General features: G+C 44.5%; 1 protein-coding gene across 1 annotated transcript; it reads left to right on the forward strand.

Annotated features, from left to right (window-relative positions):
• Positions 1-1,286: 1,286 nt before the first annotated feature.
• Positions 1,287-5,175, forward strand: LOC103652020 (glutathione S-transferase omega-like 2). Its single transcript, XM_008677678.2, has 7 exons — positions 1,287-1,496; positions 1,613-1,789; positions 1,924-2,186; positions 2,334-2,437; positions 2,532-2,632; positions 3,632-3,708; positions 5,136-5,175. Exons 1-7 carry the CDS (start codon positions 1,287-1,289, stop codon positions 5,173-5,175), a joined length of 972 nt encoding a protein of 323 aa, XP_008675900.2.
• The last annotated feature ends 11,680 nt before the right edge of the window (positions 5,176-16,855 follow it).

The following is a 16,855-nucleotide window of genomic DNA, read 5'->3' on the forward strand; positions in this document are numbered from 1 at the left end:
AGATTTCTGAATGGGATTCGGCCATTGATTGGGCCGTCAACTCGCGTTCGGTCGCTTGGGACTGCGAAGCAAAAGCTCGAGCTCGTGTGGTAGAGCTTAGTGCGGCCCTCGACAGCCTACAAGTGTACTATAATACTTTATGTGAAGAAGTACATGTATTGTATGCTCGACTGCACCCGGACGTGCCTTCCGACGCTACTGCAATGGGAGCCGGACCATCGGGAACAGCAAATGAAGGACCTAATGGGGAGTTGGACCTTTTTAGCCCCCCTCCTTCCATGAACCTTGCTAACGAACGGTCTCCTGCAGCAGGAAATAAAGCAACCAAGGATGACGAAGACTAGAATAGTGTAGTTTAGATATTTTACTTATGTAAAATAAGTAATGAAGTCAAGTTGTACACTGGAGTCTGTATAATTATTACATTTTGGTAATGTAATATGATGGTGTGTGCTGGCATGTTATATTTTTTCCAAATGTTTCTTTGCCTCAGATGCCATCACGGACTTGAGCACATGATGGTGCGGGGACTTCCCGCGGTCGAGAAGATACTCCTAACCCGCCACCAGTACCACCGATTTTGGCGAGGCTATCACTGCCCTGGTCAATGCCACTGCAGATAATACACGCTTCTTGCGCGAAATGGGAGGCAATCAGTTCCAACAGCATGGTGGAAGAGCTCTTCTTCAAGGACCGTGTGAAACTACATATTTGGAATTCTCTGTGACTCAACCCCTGCTCTTTATTAAAGCAGAAGAACCTCTAGAAGCTTATGAGTGGGTAAGATTTATGGAATAGAAATTTGGGCTGATTCGCTGCACGGAGATACAAAAGCCACTATTTGCTGCACAACAGCTAAGAGGGCCTACCAGTACTTGGTGGGCAAATTTTGTAGCTGTTCAACCGGCTGGACATTAGATCACTTGGGAGGAATTCAAGCTAGCATTCTGGGAGCATTATGTTCCAGAGGGAGTGCTCCATATCTCTACTACTTATTAAGGCTGCAAGGGTAGCCTACCGTTCTACCATTCTGCAATCTCAACCGTCTGTTCTATCGTTTTGCGATCTTAGTCGTCCTTCTATGGCTCTCCCAGCCTGCCTTCCACGGCCAGCCCGCATCTCACAACCGTCTCACGCGAGCAAAGAGCCCCCATTCCCCGTCCCCTTCCGCTCGAGTCCATCGCCGTCGCTCTGCCCTCGTATCCCCTCCCACGACACCGAGATGTTGCCGTCATGAACTCTTGATTGACGCTTGCTCTGTTCATGGACTCATGCGCTCGCGTCAGATGACTGCATGGTCGGCGCTGGATGAGGTCACCGACACAAGCGCCTTCGTCCGGTCGCCATCCACCTTCCGGAGCTCTGTTTCTAGGGATGGGCGGTTCCCCGCCGTGGCGGGGCGGTACCACCTCTACATCTCGTACGCGTGCCCCTTGGCATCCCGGTGCCTCACCTTCCTCAAGCTCAAGGGCCTCGACCACGCCATCGGTGTCACGGTACGTCGGTAACCCTAGCCTCGCCCTCGCCATCGCAAGCTGGCAAGCCGGATCGGCGGTTCGCTCGGCAGTGGATTGATTCCAGTTCCCCGTGATGCGCTGCATCGAAACCGTAGGTCGTGATGCCCATCTTCGAGCGGACCAAGGAGAGCGACGAGCATCGGGGCTGGGTGTTCCCCGCCGCTGCTGACGAGGAGCCCGGCGCCGAGCCCGACCCTCTCAATGGCGCCCGTAGCGTGAGGGAGCTCTACGAGATCGCCAGCTCCAACTACGTCGGGAAGCCAACCGTCCCCGTGAGCCTCCAATCCCGTCACTCCAAATCCACCAAACAAGCAGCGGATCTGATTCCCCCCTCCTCCTTTCCAGCACGCAGAAGTGCAGAACATCCCAACAGCCGAGCTGATTCCAGTGTTTCATTCTGTTTCAGGTGCTGTGGGACAAGCAGCTGAAGACGGTGGTGAACAACGAGAGCTCCGAGATCATTCGGATGCTCAACACCGAGTTCAATGGCATCGCTAGGAACCCCAGGCTGGACCTCTACCCGGCCCACCTTTGGGCCTCCATCGACGAGGCCAATGAGCTGGTCTACGACACCATCAACAACGACGTCTACAAGTGCGGCTTCGCCAAGAAGAAGGACGACCGTGTGCTCATGTCGGATTTGGGGTCGCTCACCAGCATCCATGACAGGTGGGTGCTTTAACTTTTTCAATCGCCTTAATAGTAGATTATTATGTTTTTTATTATGATTTGGTATCTTCTCCATGTCTATGAACAAGAAAGATTATGTTCCCCTGAATATAGATCGCTGAGAGTTTATTGTTCCTAGCGATGTAGGGCGCGTGAACTCTTCTACTACCTCAAGGGTGGGCAGGTGTACTATGGCGAGGAGCACAGCAAGGCTTGCGGCCACAACAGGTTTGGGAGAATATATCACATAGGTAGGAGATTCCAAAGAACACAAATACATGGCCATGGCCTTTCAGAAATTTATTTATCCATTAGTTCTTACATGGCTGTTCTAATTTGGTGCAGGGCACTATCCTGTTCGTTACGAGCATAACCCAGTGCATTTTGTGGGGCACTCTGCTGGCGCGCAGGTTGTGAGGGTGCTGCATCATATGTTTACCGACAAGGTACACAAACAAGAGATTTTTCGGTTTTACTCACAAGTGATAGCTGTTTATTGCTACTGGTGGAATTATTCATGCCTACCATGTGCTTTCAAAGGGATGGTTCATGTGAGCTGGAGTATAGGATTAGAGCACCCAAATTAGGATGACTTTAACTCATTTTCTGTTAACTTGGGCCTCTGCTAACACACTTTTGTAGGGATAGGCCAAGAATCTATTTTTAGCAATGTTATCAAGTCGTATGACTAATCACGATTTGCAGGTTGATCGCTGCCATGGCAATCAACTATGCACTATGATTAGTCAGGCTGGTCGGTCTCATGGTCACTAGAATCGATTTAGATGATTTGATAACATTGGTTTTTACTCACGATTAGCTGGGCTGATCGCTATCATGGCGATCAGCTATAAACTATGATTAGTCATGATTAATTGTGATTAGTCATGATTAGTCTTGGACTGACTGATGTCATCAGTGACTAGGAATGATTAGATGATTCGATAACATTGGTTTTTAGTATGGCCAAAGTTCATTCTTAGTTTAACCTTCCCCTCACTTTATGTGAATTTGACGTGCGCTTTTGTCACTGAATTGAGCTTCTGTTTTTTTGCATGACACTCTATGGGCGCATGTGGCATGCTGGTCTTTCTTGTTCATTGTTGAGCCGGCAGCTTGCTGGCATGCTGTAGTGTTACGAAACATGTGAACTTTAGCACTGTGGATATACTATATATAATTCTAACACATATTGTGATACTGATCTCAGGCTTTCCCTGGTAATGATACTTCTGAAGATTGTGGTTGTTGTTATGGACGGTGGAAATGGTTGGTTCTGATGGTTTTGGTCTTTTGCGGATTGTTATTGTTTTTTTACGAGGGGCGGCGCGATCCTTTTCAATCTCGTATGCTGTATCACAATATGTTTTTGTTTTTAATGTTGTCCATCAACTATTCTTATATGTGTGACACCAACAAACTTATCTGTTGAATGCCATGTACAGGCAGAGGAAGTTGTGGTGGAAAAGACCAAAACAATGATAAAAAGCATCTACATCTTGTCAAAGGTTCCTTTGGACAGGTATGTAATTTACTTAGTTACAATATTTGCTTTAGGTGTTCTTGAATAGTATACATATTCAAGTCAAATAGATGATGAAAGTTACCTGAGTGACTGATTAGTCAAATTAATTTTGGGTCAAATATGGTGAGGCACGTATTTCAAATTTGGTTCACTTATGGTGTAACACATTTCATAGTTTTTGATTGCCTCATGTGTTCATTTGGGGCCTGTAGTATTAGGGTATGTACTTTTGAGTTGTTAGACTAGATAGATTTCCTGTGCATTCTGTTTGATATTGGGATTTGAGAAGCTACATGTGACATTTGGAACTAATGAGAATACTATACCTTTGAGCATAAAAGCTGAGTCTTTGTTCCTTACATATCTCATGCAATTGAATTGCATTTTTTTATTTTAAGAGGATTAAATGCATGCTCCTCTGAATATAGTACCCCCTTTGTTTACAAATTATAGTTCGCTTTAGCTTTGTTCTAAGTTAAACTTCTCTAACTTCGATAAAAGTTTTAGAAAAATACATTAACATCTACAAGTTGAAATATGACCTCATCTTTGATGGAGGTTGCCCTTCTTTCTGTTCCTGGAAGAGGTTGTTCCACGAGGAAGCTAAGATTCAAGCACTTAGATTCAGGGATGGTAATCGGCCTGCCTTGCTCTGTTTAGACTCTCTATCTTAGCTTTCCCTTTTGCCTCCCCCAGTCTTGTTGTTCCTCTCTTTCTGGTTGTTTTTTTGGTATAGTTTGAGACCTCTTTGCACATGCTTCTCTTCTTTTATATTAATAAAAGTCTTTTACAATATGTGTGTGGGTGGGGGGTCTCCCCTGCTGTATCTTTTGCTAAAAAGAGTTGAAATATATGCACGGGCATTCAAGACATACTTTATGGATAATTTAATGAAACTAATTTGATGCCGTATATATCGGTTTATTTTCTGTGAACTTGGTCAGAGCTAGAGAAGTTAGACTTAGGATAAAGCTAAAGTGATTGATTCCATAACTTGTATAGCAGAGGGAGTAATTACTATTCCAAGATTTTTGTTTGAAATTTTAGTATTTGTGTTGTAATTTTGATTTTCTTGTGCACTAATTTCTTGGTCCAATTTATATCTATACTACTATATTAAGGCTGTAAAAGGGTAGTCTGCCTCCCTTGGTTCTGCCTTCCGTAAATCCACACCATCTATCTATATCCCTTCGATCCTCGCCCTTGAACTAGCAGAACATCCTCCGTCTCCCACCACCCGAGCGATTTCCTCTCCCTCGCGTCCCACGCCATGCCCTGATGTCGTTCTTCCTCCTGACCGCGACGCTCGCCGTGGTCCCATCCTCCTAGCTTTCTTCTACATATATTATTTTATATTATAATTTGTGTTCACGCTTAGGTAAGTAATGTCGCACAATTTTTGTTTACCCCTATTTTTGTTGCAGATTGTCCAGACTATATCTCTACTACTTCTTAAGAGCATAGCGTAGGCATCCACGGTGCACGGTTCTGCCTGCCCCTCTCCCCTGCACTCCGGTGTGGCCACGCGAGCGTTGCCCGCGCCTCCCTGCAAGGAAACCACACGAGCGTTTCCTGCGCCTCCCTCTCTCGACGCAGTGCCCTTCCATCCACGCGTCGTGCTCCTTCCTTCCATCACCGCCCAAAATCTCCGGCGTGAAAGTAGGCGAACCTCGTGCCCGTCATCGTCCTTCCGTTCCCCCGCCTTCCATCGTCGCGACTGTGTTGCGCTCGTCTTCCATTCTCTCCCACATGACTTGCCCTCCTTCCATCGTCGCTCCCATGCGCGCTCCCCTTCCATCCTCGCTCACCCTCGCTCCGCCTTCAAGCCGCCGTGAATGTCGCGATGCCGTGGGCGACCTCCACTTGGGTCGTCCCAAGCCTGGTCGCTGGCTCGTGGACCTCGAGGCACCCATTCTCTCACCACCCCATCGATCGCGTGCGTCGCCGCCGCCGCCCTAGCCCACGATCCCCCCACCTCCCCGTCACCACCCCGAGCAATGCGCTCGCACATCCAGCGCACTCCCGACCCCTCCGGGAACAACTCAGAGGGGTTGAGGCCGATTCCACCGATGAGAAGGGGACAATGGCGAGGCTGGCGGTGGCCACGAGGGTTTTCTCCGCTTCGGCCTCCAGCGGCAACACTGGCGGCGGGGTCGGCGACAGCATGGGGAGGAAGACCACGGTGACACGGTGAGGAGAAGTCTGGGCGTGGCGAAACATTGGATCTCGCGTGGCCGGAGCTTGCCCTGGCATTAACCACTGCACCGCTGTCCAGCGATAGCCATGGCAGCCTGCACGACAGCGCGGCGTAGAAAACACCACCAGCGCCCCCTGTCCATGAGGTCCGATAGCGGCGTGACTGAATGGCTTGTTTGCGTCGAGGTTATCCCTAGGTCGTGCTGCCCGACTGCGGAATTTTCCAGGATCTGTTCTAAGCTGCCACCTGTGAATTTGCACTTCAATGTCTTATATGCCAAATTCAACATCTACAATACCAGCTCAAACGAATATATGCAGTGTCAAGTACATTAAATCTTATTATGGAAATTGGGTATTTGTTGTCCTCATTTTCTTAGGTAGTCCACGACCTCTATTCACGAACTCTCCAAAACAGAAGCACAATATTTCTCAGCTTAGTTCTGTATCATTGGACCCCTGAAATAAATAAGAAAACAGCCACTATAAAACAGTTTGTCAGGTTCATCTCTTCTCTCCATGGTTGCGTTGCCAAACTTTTTCACCACACTATAGGAGCCGGAGGTTTGTTCAATTATATTATTGCATTGAATGGCTTCAAACTCGCCGTTTTCTCTTCTCACGTGTGTATAGAACGGCCAAACTAAATGTTTGCACGTGACTTGGATGCGTAGCTTCCTATAAGTTACAACAGGAATAGTTCGTGGTCTCACCAATATATGTTATTTCTTGTAGTCATTGATTACGCATTTCAGCGGGCAACACAACGTCAGTAAAACAATTGTTACTAGAACTGTACTCCACTGAACTTCAGCTATTCCAGGATCTGACCGTGCAAAGTTCCTACTGGTTGCTACAATATACATCCTAGAATCCTGGTCATGTATTTTTAGAAGTTTTCTTTGCTCTTTATTCTTTTCGAACATCTTATGAATAGTGGTAATAAGCTAGAGCTAAGCATATCTTTTGCAGTTTTTCACTTTGTTAGAATTATAGGGGGAATTAATGTCACTGTAATTACAAAACAGCCACAAGTCAGGTCGACTACTCATGGGACTACCCACACACAAAAGTTACAAACTGGCTGGCAGTAGAGGCACAAAGATAAATTAGTTCTAAGTCATAAGTGAAAGCAAAATAAAATAAGCAACCCTGCATGTGCAGTAATGGGGCCGGTATACTCAAAGTCAATGTTTTCCTCATTGGTTAAATTGGGGCAGCATTCTCCTGGTCAGACTCAAAGTAAATGTTTTTCTCATTGGTTGGCTCTTGTTCAGGCTGAAATTCATCTTCACTAACATCTCTCATTTTGGGACAGCCTTGAACTCTTATGAAGTTTCTCACATTCCTCAACCCTACATGCCAAATCTTTTGGTTCTTTTTGGCTTTTTATTTTTCCCATTCATCCTGTTATTGTATTGCACAAACACTTGTTAGCTTGTTTCTTTTCTTTGTATGATTCTATAAAAATACAAATGCAAATCTAAGCTTGTTGATACTTCACAAATGACAAACCTGAAATAACAAGTGATGTATATTAATAATATAACTTGGTGCTAGAATCTTAACCATACAAAATAGCTCCAAGTTCTTTCACAATCGGAATATATAGGCATTGAAGAGAGAATTCTTACAACCATTCTTTGCAAAATTGGAACTTGTGTCCCATAATTGTCCCACCATTTTCCTACCAGTGAAAGGCATAAACAATATATACAAAAACTAATTGTGGGCATCAAATGAATGCTACAGACATGAACACAACTACAAATCATGTAGGATTAGTACCTAGATCAAAATCATAACCCTTACATTCATCCTTTGCTATAGGTTTTCCAAATTGACCTTTATCTCTGAACTTGGGGAGCTCCCCATTGCAGATAAGATAATCGCATTATTATATCATGTGGTGTGCAATTTTATTTTCCCTGCCCTCTTCTATGAACCAAGTATCAATTTATCACATTGTAACCCATATCTGTTTTGGTAGACCTCAGCCTTAGACGTTATTTGTCAACTTATCCCCCTTCTTACTCAAGGAGCATTAATAGGGCGTGTTTGGTTCGGCTTTTTTCTGAATAGCTTTTCTGAAAAGCTGGATGTGGGGAAAAGCTGGCTGTTGAGAAAAGCTGGTGGTTAGAATTTAGGTGTTTGGTTCGCTAGCTGTGCAGAAAAGCTGTTCGTTAGAATCTACGTGTTTGGATAATCAGATTCTCATATTGCATATTCTGTTCGAACAATCGATAAACTTGAACCCAGAACCAACAAAAGGTCATTACATAATAATTAGTGGAATTGATTACATCATAAGTACCGTTACATTGACATAGTTAACTACGACACTAATGCATTAGCAATTGCTTCTCGAAAAGTGAAAGTCGCCTAGAAGGGGGGGTGAATAGGGCGAAACTGAAATTTATAAAGTTAATCACAACTACAAGCCAGGTTAGCGTTAGAAATATAATCGAGTCGCGAGAGAGGGTGCAAAACAAATCGCAAGCGAATAAAGAGTGTGACACGCGGATTTGTTTTACTGAGGTTCGGTTCTCGCAAACCTACTCCCCGTTGAGGTGGTCACAAAGACCGGGTCTCTTTCAACCCTTTCCCTCTCTCAAACGGTCCCTTGGATCGAGTGAGCTTTCTCTTCTCAAATCAACCGGGAACAAAACTTCCCCGCAAGGACCACCACAAAATTGGTGTCTCTTGCCTTGGTTACAATTGAGTTTTGATCACAAGCAAAGAATGAGAAAGAAGAAAGCGATCCAAGCGCAAGAGCTCAAAAGAACACGACAAATCACTCTCACTAGTCACTAAAGCTTTTGTGGATTTGGGAGAGAATTTGATCACTTGGGTGTGTCTTGTATTGAATGCCTAGCTCTTGTAAGTGGTTGGAAGTTGGAAAACTTGGATAACTTGAATGTGGGGTGGTTGGGGGTATTTATAACCCCAACCACCAAACTAGTCGTTTGGTGAAGGCTGATGTCGCATGGCGCACCGGACAGTCCGGTGCGCCACCGGACACTGTCCGGTGCGCCAGCCACGTCACCAGGCCGTTGGGTTCCGACCGTTGGAGCTCTGACTGTTGGGCCCGCCTGGATGTCCGGTGGCACACCAGACATGTACTGTAGAGTGTCCGGTGTGCCACATCGCACGTGCCTGACTTCTGCGCGCTCTGGCGCGCATTAAATGACTCTGCAGGTGACCGTTGGCGCGAAGTAGCCATTGCTCCGCTGGCTCACAGGACAGTCCGGTGCACACAGGACATGTCCGGTGAATTATAGCGGAGCGAATTCCCGAAGCTGGCGAGTTCCAGAGACGCTTCATTCCTGGAGCACCGGACATTGTCCGGTGTACACCGGACAGTCCGGTGAATTATAGCGGAGCGCCTCTGGATTTTCCCGAAGGTGAAGAGTTCAGCGTGAAGTCCCCTGGTGCACCGGACAATCCGGTGCGCCAGACCAGGGCAGCCTTCGGTTGTCCCTTGCTCTCTTTGTTGAACCCAATTCTTGGTCTTTTTATTGGCTAAGTGTGAACCTTTGATACCTGTATAACTTATACACTACAGCAAACTAGTTAGTCCAATTATTTGTGTTTGGTCAATTCAACCACCAAAATCATTTAGGAAATAGGTGTAAGCCTAATTCCCTTTCAATCTCCCCCTTTTTGGTGATTGATGCCAACACAAACCAAAGCAAGTATAGAAATGCATAATTGAACTAGTTTGCATAATGTAAGTGCAAAGGTTGCTTGGAATTGAGCCAATATAAATACTTATAAGAAACGCATGGATTGTTTCTTCATTTTTAACATTTTGGACCACGCTTGCACCACATGTTTTGTTTTTGCAAATTCTTTTGTAAATCCTTTTCAAAGTTCTTTTGCAAATAATCAAAGGTAAATGAATAAGATTTTGCGAAGCATTTTCAAGATTTGAAATTTCCTCCCCCTGTTTCAAATGCTTTTCCTTTGACACAAACAAAACTCCCCCTTGATAAATTCCTCCTCTTAGTGTTCAAGAGGGTTTTAAGATATTGATTTTGAAAATACTATTTTCCCCCTATTTTGAACACAATGAGATACCAACTTTGAAAATCATACCAATTGAAAAACTCTTTCTAAAATTAGTATCAATTGAAAAACCAAAAATTTGAAAATTCGGTGGTGGTGCGGTCCTTTTGCTTCGGGCTCATGCTCTCTCCCCCTTTGGCATAAATCGCCAAAAACGGAATCATTAGAGCCCTTAGAATTACTTTCTCCCCCTTTGGTCATAAATAAATGAGTGAAGATTATACCAAAGACGGAGTCCTTTTGCTTTGTACTTAGGCTCTCTCCCCCAAAGATAGAGAGTTGCCCGGAGCGACGGCGAAGGATGAGTTACGGAGTGGAAGCCTTTGTCTTCACCGAAGACTCCAATTCCCTTTCAATACAGCTATGACTTGGTTTGAAATAGACTTGAAAACACATTAATCATAGCATATGAAAGAGACATGATCAAAGGTATATGAATGAGCTATGTGTGCAAATTAACAAAAGAAGTTCCTAGAATCAAGAATATTTAGCTCATGCCGAAGTTTGTTAAAGGTTTGTTCATCAAGTGGCTTGGTAAAGATATCGGCTAATTGATATTTAGTGTTAATATATGAAATCTCGATATCTCCCTTTTGTTGGTGATCCCTTAAAAAGTGATATCGAATGGCTATGTATTTAGTGCGGCTATGCTCAACGGGATTATCCGCCATGCGAATTGCTCTCTCATTATCACATAGAAGAGGAACTTTGGTTAATTTGTAACCATAGTCCCTAAGGGTTTGCCTCATCCAAAGTAGTTGCGCGCAACAATGGCCTGCGGCAATATACTCGGCTTTGGCGGTAGAAAGAGCTACCGAATTTTGCTTCTTTGAAGCCCAAGACACCAAGGATCTTCCCAAGAACTGGCAAGTCCCAGATGTGCCCTTTCTATTGATTTTACATCCCGCCCAATCGGCATCCGAATAACCAATTAAATCAAATGTGGATCCCCTAGGATACCAAAGCCCAAACTTAGGAGTATAAACTAAATATCTCAAGATTCGTTTTACGGCCGTAAGGTGAGCTTCCTTAGGGTCGGCTTGGAATCTTGCACACATGCAAACAGAAAGCATAATGTCTGGTCGAGATGCACATAAATAGAGTAGAGAACCAATCATCGATCGGTATACCTTTTGATCCACGGATTTACCTCCCTCGTCGAGGTCGAGATGCCCATTTGTTCCCATGGGTGTCTTGATGGGTTTGGTATCCTTCATTCCAAACTTGCTTAGAATATCTTGAGTATACTTCGTTTGGCTAATGAAGGTGCCCTCTTGGAGTTGCTTCACTTGAAATCCTAAGAAATACTTCAACTCCCCCATCATAGACATCTCGAATTTTTGTGTCATGATCCTACTAAATTCTTCACATGTAGACTCGTTAGTAGACCCAAATATAATATCATCAACATAAATTTGGCATACAAACAAGTCATTTTCAAGAGTTTTAGTGAAGAGTGTAGGATCGGCCTTTTCGACTTTGAATCCATTAGTGATAAGGAAATCTCTAAGGCATTCGTACCATGCTCTTGGGGCTTGCTTGAGCCCATAAAGCGCCTTAGAGAGTTTATAAACATGGTTAGGGTACTCACTATCTTCAAAGCCGGGAGGTTGCTCAACATAGACCTCTTCCTTGATTGGTCCATTGAGGAAGGCACTTTTCACGCCCATTTGATAAAGCTTGAAGCCATGGTAAGTAGCATAGGTTAATAATATTCGAATTGACTCAAGCCTAGCTACGGGTGCATAGGTTTCACCGAAATCCAAACCTTCGAGTTGGGAGTATCCTTTGGCCACAAGTCGGGCTTTGTTCCTTGTCACCACACCATGCTCATCTTGCTTGTTGCGGAAAACCCACTTGGTTCCTACAACATTTTGATTAGGACGTGGAACTAAATGCCATACCTCATTCCTAGTGAAGTTGTTGAGCTCCTCTTGCATCGCCACCACCCAATCCGAATCTTGTAGTGCTTCCTCTACCCTGTGTGGCTCAATAGAGGAAACCAAAGAGTAATGCTCACAAAAATGTGCAACACGAGATCTAGTAGTTACCCCCTTATGAATGTCGCCGAGGATGGTGTCGACGGGGTGATCTCGTTGGATTGCTTGGTGGACTCTTGGGTGTGGCGGCCTTGGTTCTTCATCCTCCTTGTCTTGATCATTTGCATCTCCCCCTTGATCATTGCCGTCATCTTGAGGTGGCTCATTTGCTTGATCTTCTCCTTCATCAACTTGAGCCTCATCCTCATTTTGAGTTGGTGGAGATACTTGCGTGGAGGAGGATGGTTGATCTTGTGCACTTGGAGGCTCTTCGGATTCCTTAGGACACACATCCCCAATGGACATGTTCCTTAGCGCGATGCACGGAGCCTCTTCATCACCTATCTCATCAAGATCAACTTGCTCTACTTGAGAGACGTTAGTCTCATCAAACACAATGTCACAAGAAACTTCAACTTGTCCAGAGGACTTGTTAAAGACTCTATATGCCCTTGTGTTCGAATCATATCCTAGTAAAAAGCCTTCTACAGTCTTAGGAGCAAATTTAGATTTTCTACCTCTTTTAACAAGAATAAAGCATTTGCTACCAAAGACTCTAAAATATGAAATATTGGGCTTTTTACCGGTTAGGAGTTCGTATGATGTCTTCTTGAGGATTCGGTGTAGATACAACCGGTTGATGGCGTAGCAGGCGGTGTTGACCGCCTCGGCCCAAAACCGATCCGATGTCTTGTACTCATCAAGCATGGTTCTTGCCATGTCCAATAGAGTTTGATTCTTCCTCTCCACTACACCATTTTGTTGTCGCGTGTAGGGAGAAGAGAACTCATGCTTGATGCCCTCTTCCTCAAGGAAGCCTTCTATTTGTGAGTTCTTGAACTCCGTCCCGTTGTCGCTTCTAATTTTCTTGATCCTTAAGCTGAACTCATTTTGAGCTCGTCTCAAGAATCCTTTTAATGTCTCTTGGGTATGAGATTTTTCCTGCAAAAAGAATACCCAAGTGAAGCGAGAATAATCATCCACAATAACAAGACAGTACTTACTCCCGCCGATGCTTATGTAAGCTATCGGGCCGAATAGATCCATGTGTAGGAGCTCCAGTGGCCTGTCAGTCGTCATGATGTTCTTGTGTGGATGATGGGTACCAACTTGCTTCCCTGCTTGGCATGCGCTACAAACCCTGTCTTTCTCAAAATGAACATTTGTTAATCCTAAAATGTGCTCTCCCTTTAGAAGCTTATGAAGATTCTTCATTCCAACATGGGCTAGTCGGCAATGCCAGAGCCAACCCATGTTAGTCTTAGCAATTAAGAAAGTGTCGAGTCCAGCTCTATCAAAATCTACCAAGTATAGTTGACCCTCTAACACTCCCTTAAATGCTATTGAATCATCACTTCTTCTAAAGATAGTGACACCTACATCAGTAAAATGACAGTTGTAGCCCATTTGACACAATTGAGAAACAGAAAGCAAATTGTAATATAAAGAATCTACAAGAAAAACATTGGAAATGGAATGGTCAGGTGATATAGCAATTTTACCCAGTCCTTTGACCAAACCTTGATTTCCATCCCCGAATGTGATAGCTCGTTGGGGATCTTGGTTTTTCTCGTAGGAGAACATCTTCTTCTCCCATGTCATGTGGTTTGTGCACCCGCTGTCGATGATCCAACTTGAGCCTCCGGATGCATAAGCCGACAAAACATGTTTAGTTCTTGACTTTAGGTACCCAAATGGTTTTGGGTCCTTTGGCATTAGATACAAGAACTTTGGGTACCCAAACACAAGTCTTTGATCCCTTGTGCTTGCCCCCAACATATTTGGCAACTACCTTGCCGGATTTGTTAGTTAAGACATATTATGCATCAAAAGTTTTAAATGAAATGTTATGATCATTTGATGCACTAGGAGTTTTCTTCTTAGGCAACTTAGCACGGGTTGGTTGCCTAGAACTAGATGTCTCACCCTTATAAATAAAAGCATGGTTAGGGCCAGAGTGAGACTTTCTAGAATGAATTCTCCTAGTTTTGCTCTCAGGATAACCGGCAGGGTACAAAATGTAACCCTCTTTATCCTGAGGCATGGGAGCCTTGCCCTTAACAAAATTAGACAATTTCTTAGGAGGGGCATTAAGTTTGACATTGTCCCCTTTTTGGAAGCCAATGCCATCCTTAATGCCAGGGCGTCTCCCACTATAAAGCATACTACGAGCAAATTTAAAATTTTCATTTTCAAGTTCATGCTCGGCAATTTTAGCATCTAATTTTGCTATATGATCATTTTGTTGTTTAATTAAAGCCATGTGATCATGAATAGCATTAATATCAACATCTCTACATCTAGTACAAATAGAAGTGTGCTCAACGGTAGATGTAGATGGTTTGCAAGATTTTAATTCTACAACCTTAGCATGCAATATATCATTTTTACTTCTAAGGTCGGAAATGGTAGCATTGCAAACATCAAAATCTTTAGCCTTAGCATGCAATTTTTCATTTTCATCTCTAAGGCTAGCAAGAGAAATGTTCAATTCTTTAATCTTAGCAAGCAAATCATCATTATCATTTCTAAGATTGGGAATTGAAACATCACAAATATTTGAATCAACCTTAGCTAATAAATTAGCATTCTCATTTCTAAGGTTGTCTATGGTCTCATGGCAAGTGCTTAGCTCATTAGATAGTTTTTCACATTTTTCTACTTCTAGAGCGTAAGCATTTTTAACTTTTACATGTTTCTTGTTTTCTTTAATAAGGAAGTCCTCTTGGGAGTCCAAAAGATCATCCTTCTCATGGATAGCACTAATCAATTCATTTAATTTTTCTTTTTTTGCATGTTTAAGTTGGCAAAAAGAGTACGCAAATTATCTTCCTCATCACTAGCATTATCATCGCTAGAAGACTCATATCTAGTGGAGGATTTGGATTTAACCTTCTTCTTTTTGCCGTCCTTTGCCATGAGGCACTTGTGGCCAATGTTGGGGAAGAGAAGTCCCTTGGTGATGGCGATGTTGGTGGCGTCCTCGTCGTCGGAGGAGTCGCTAGAGCTTTCGTCGGAGTCCCACTCGCGACAAACATGGGCATCGCCGCCCTTCTTCTTGTAGTACCTCTTCTTCTCCTTTCTTCTTCCCTTCTTGTCGTCGCCCCTGTCACTGTCACTAGAAATAGGACATTTTGCTATAAAGTGACCGGGCTTACCACACTTGTAGCAAACCTTCTTGGAGCGGGGCTTGTAATCTTTCCCCCTCCTTTGCTTGAGGATTTGGCGGAAGCTTTTGATGACAAGCGCCATTTCCTCGTTGTCAAGCTTGGAGGCGTCGATGGGTGTTCTACTTGGTGTAGACTCCTCCTTCTTCTCCTCCGTTGCCTTGAATGCAACCGGTTGCGCTTCGGACGTGGAGGGACCGTCAAGCTCGTTGATCTTCCGTGAGCCCTTGATCATAAACTCAAAGCTCACAAAATTCCTGATTACTTCCTCGGGAGTCATTAGTGTATATCTAGGATTACCGTGAATTAATTGTACTTGAGTAGGGTTAAGGAAAATAAGTGATCTTAGAATAACCTTAACCACCTCGTGGTCATCCCACTTCTTGCTCCCGAGGTTGCGCACTTGATTCACCAAGGTTTTGAGCCGGTTGTACATGTCTTGTGGCTCCTCCCCTTGGCGAAGACGGAAGCGACCGAGCTCCCCCTCGATCGTTTCCCGCTTGGTGATCTTGGTTAGTTCATCACCCTCGTGCGCGGTCTTGAGCACGTCCCAAACTTCCTCGGCGCTCTTTAATCCTTGCACCTTGTTGTACTCCTCCCTACTTAGAGAGGCGAGGAGTATGGTTGTGGCTTGGGAGTTGAAGTGCTCGATTTGGGCCACCTCATCCTCATCATAATCCTCATCCTCTACGGATGGTACCTATGCTCCAAACTTAACAACATTCCATATACTTTTGTGGAGTGAGGTTAGGTGAAATTTCATCAAATCACTCCACCTAGCATAATCTTCACCGTCAAAGGTTGGCGGTTTGCCTAATGGAACGGAAAGTAATGGAGTATGTCTAGAAGTGCGAGGATAGTGTAAGGGGATCTTACTAAACTTCTTGCGCTCATGGCGCTTAGAAATTACGGAGGACGCGTCGGAGCCGGAGGTGGAAGGTGATGAAGTATCGGTCTCGTAGTAGACCACCTTCCTCATCTTCTTTTTCTTGTCGCCACTCCAATCGACTTATGGGAAGAGGCTTTCTTCTCCTTCTCCTTCCCCTTCTCCTTTTTGTGGGACTCCTCCGATGAAGCTTTCCCGTGGCTTGTAGCGGGCTTGTCGCCGGTCTCCATCTCCTTCTTGGCGTGATCTCCCGACATTACTTCGAGCGGTTAGGCTCTAATGAAGTACCGGGCTTTGATACCAATTGAAAGTCGCCTAGAAGTGGGGGGTGAATAGGGCGAAACTGAAATTTACAAAGTTAATCACAACTACAAGCCGGGTTAGCGTTAGAAATATAATCGAGTCGCGAGAGAGGGTGCAAAACAAATCGCAAGCGAATAAAGAGTGTGACACGCGGATTTGTTTTACCGAGGTTCGGTTCTCGCAAACCTACTCCCCGTTGAGGTGGTCACAAAAACCGGGTCTCTTTCAACCCTTTCCCTCTCTCAAACGGTCCCTTGGACCGAGTGAGCTTTCTCTTCTCAAATCAACCGGGAACAAAACTTCCCCGCAAGGACCACCACACAATTGGTGTCTCTTGCCTTGATTACAATTGAGTTTTGATCACAAGCAAAGAATGAGAAAGAAGAAAGCGATCCAAGCGCAAGAGCTCAAAAGAACACGACAAATCACTCTCACTAGTCACTAAAGCTTTTGTGGATTTGGGAGAGAATTTGATCACTTGGGTG

Source organism: Zea mays, chromosome 3 (genome assembly GCF_902167145.1).
Source record: "Zea mays cultivar B73 chromosome 3, Zm-B73-REFERENCE-NAM-5.0, whole genome shotgun sequence".
Classification (NCBI taxonomy): Eukaryota; Viridiplantae; Streptophyta; class Magnoliopsida; order Poales; family Poaceae; genus Zea; species Zea mays.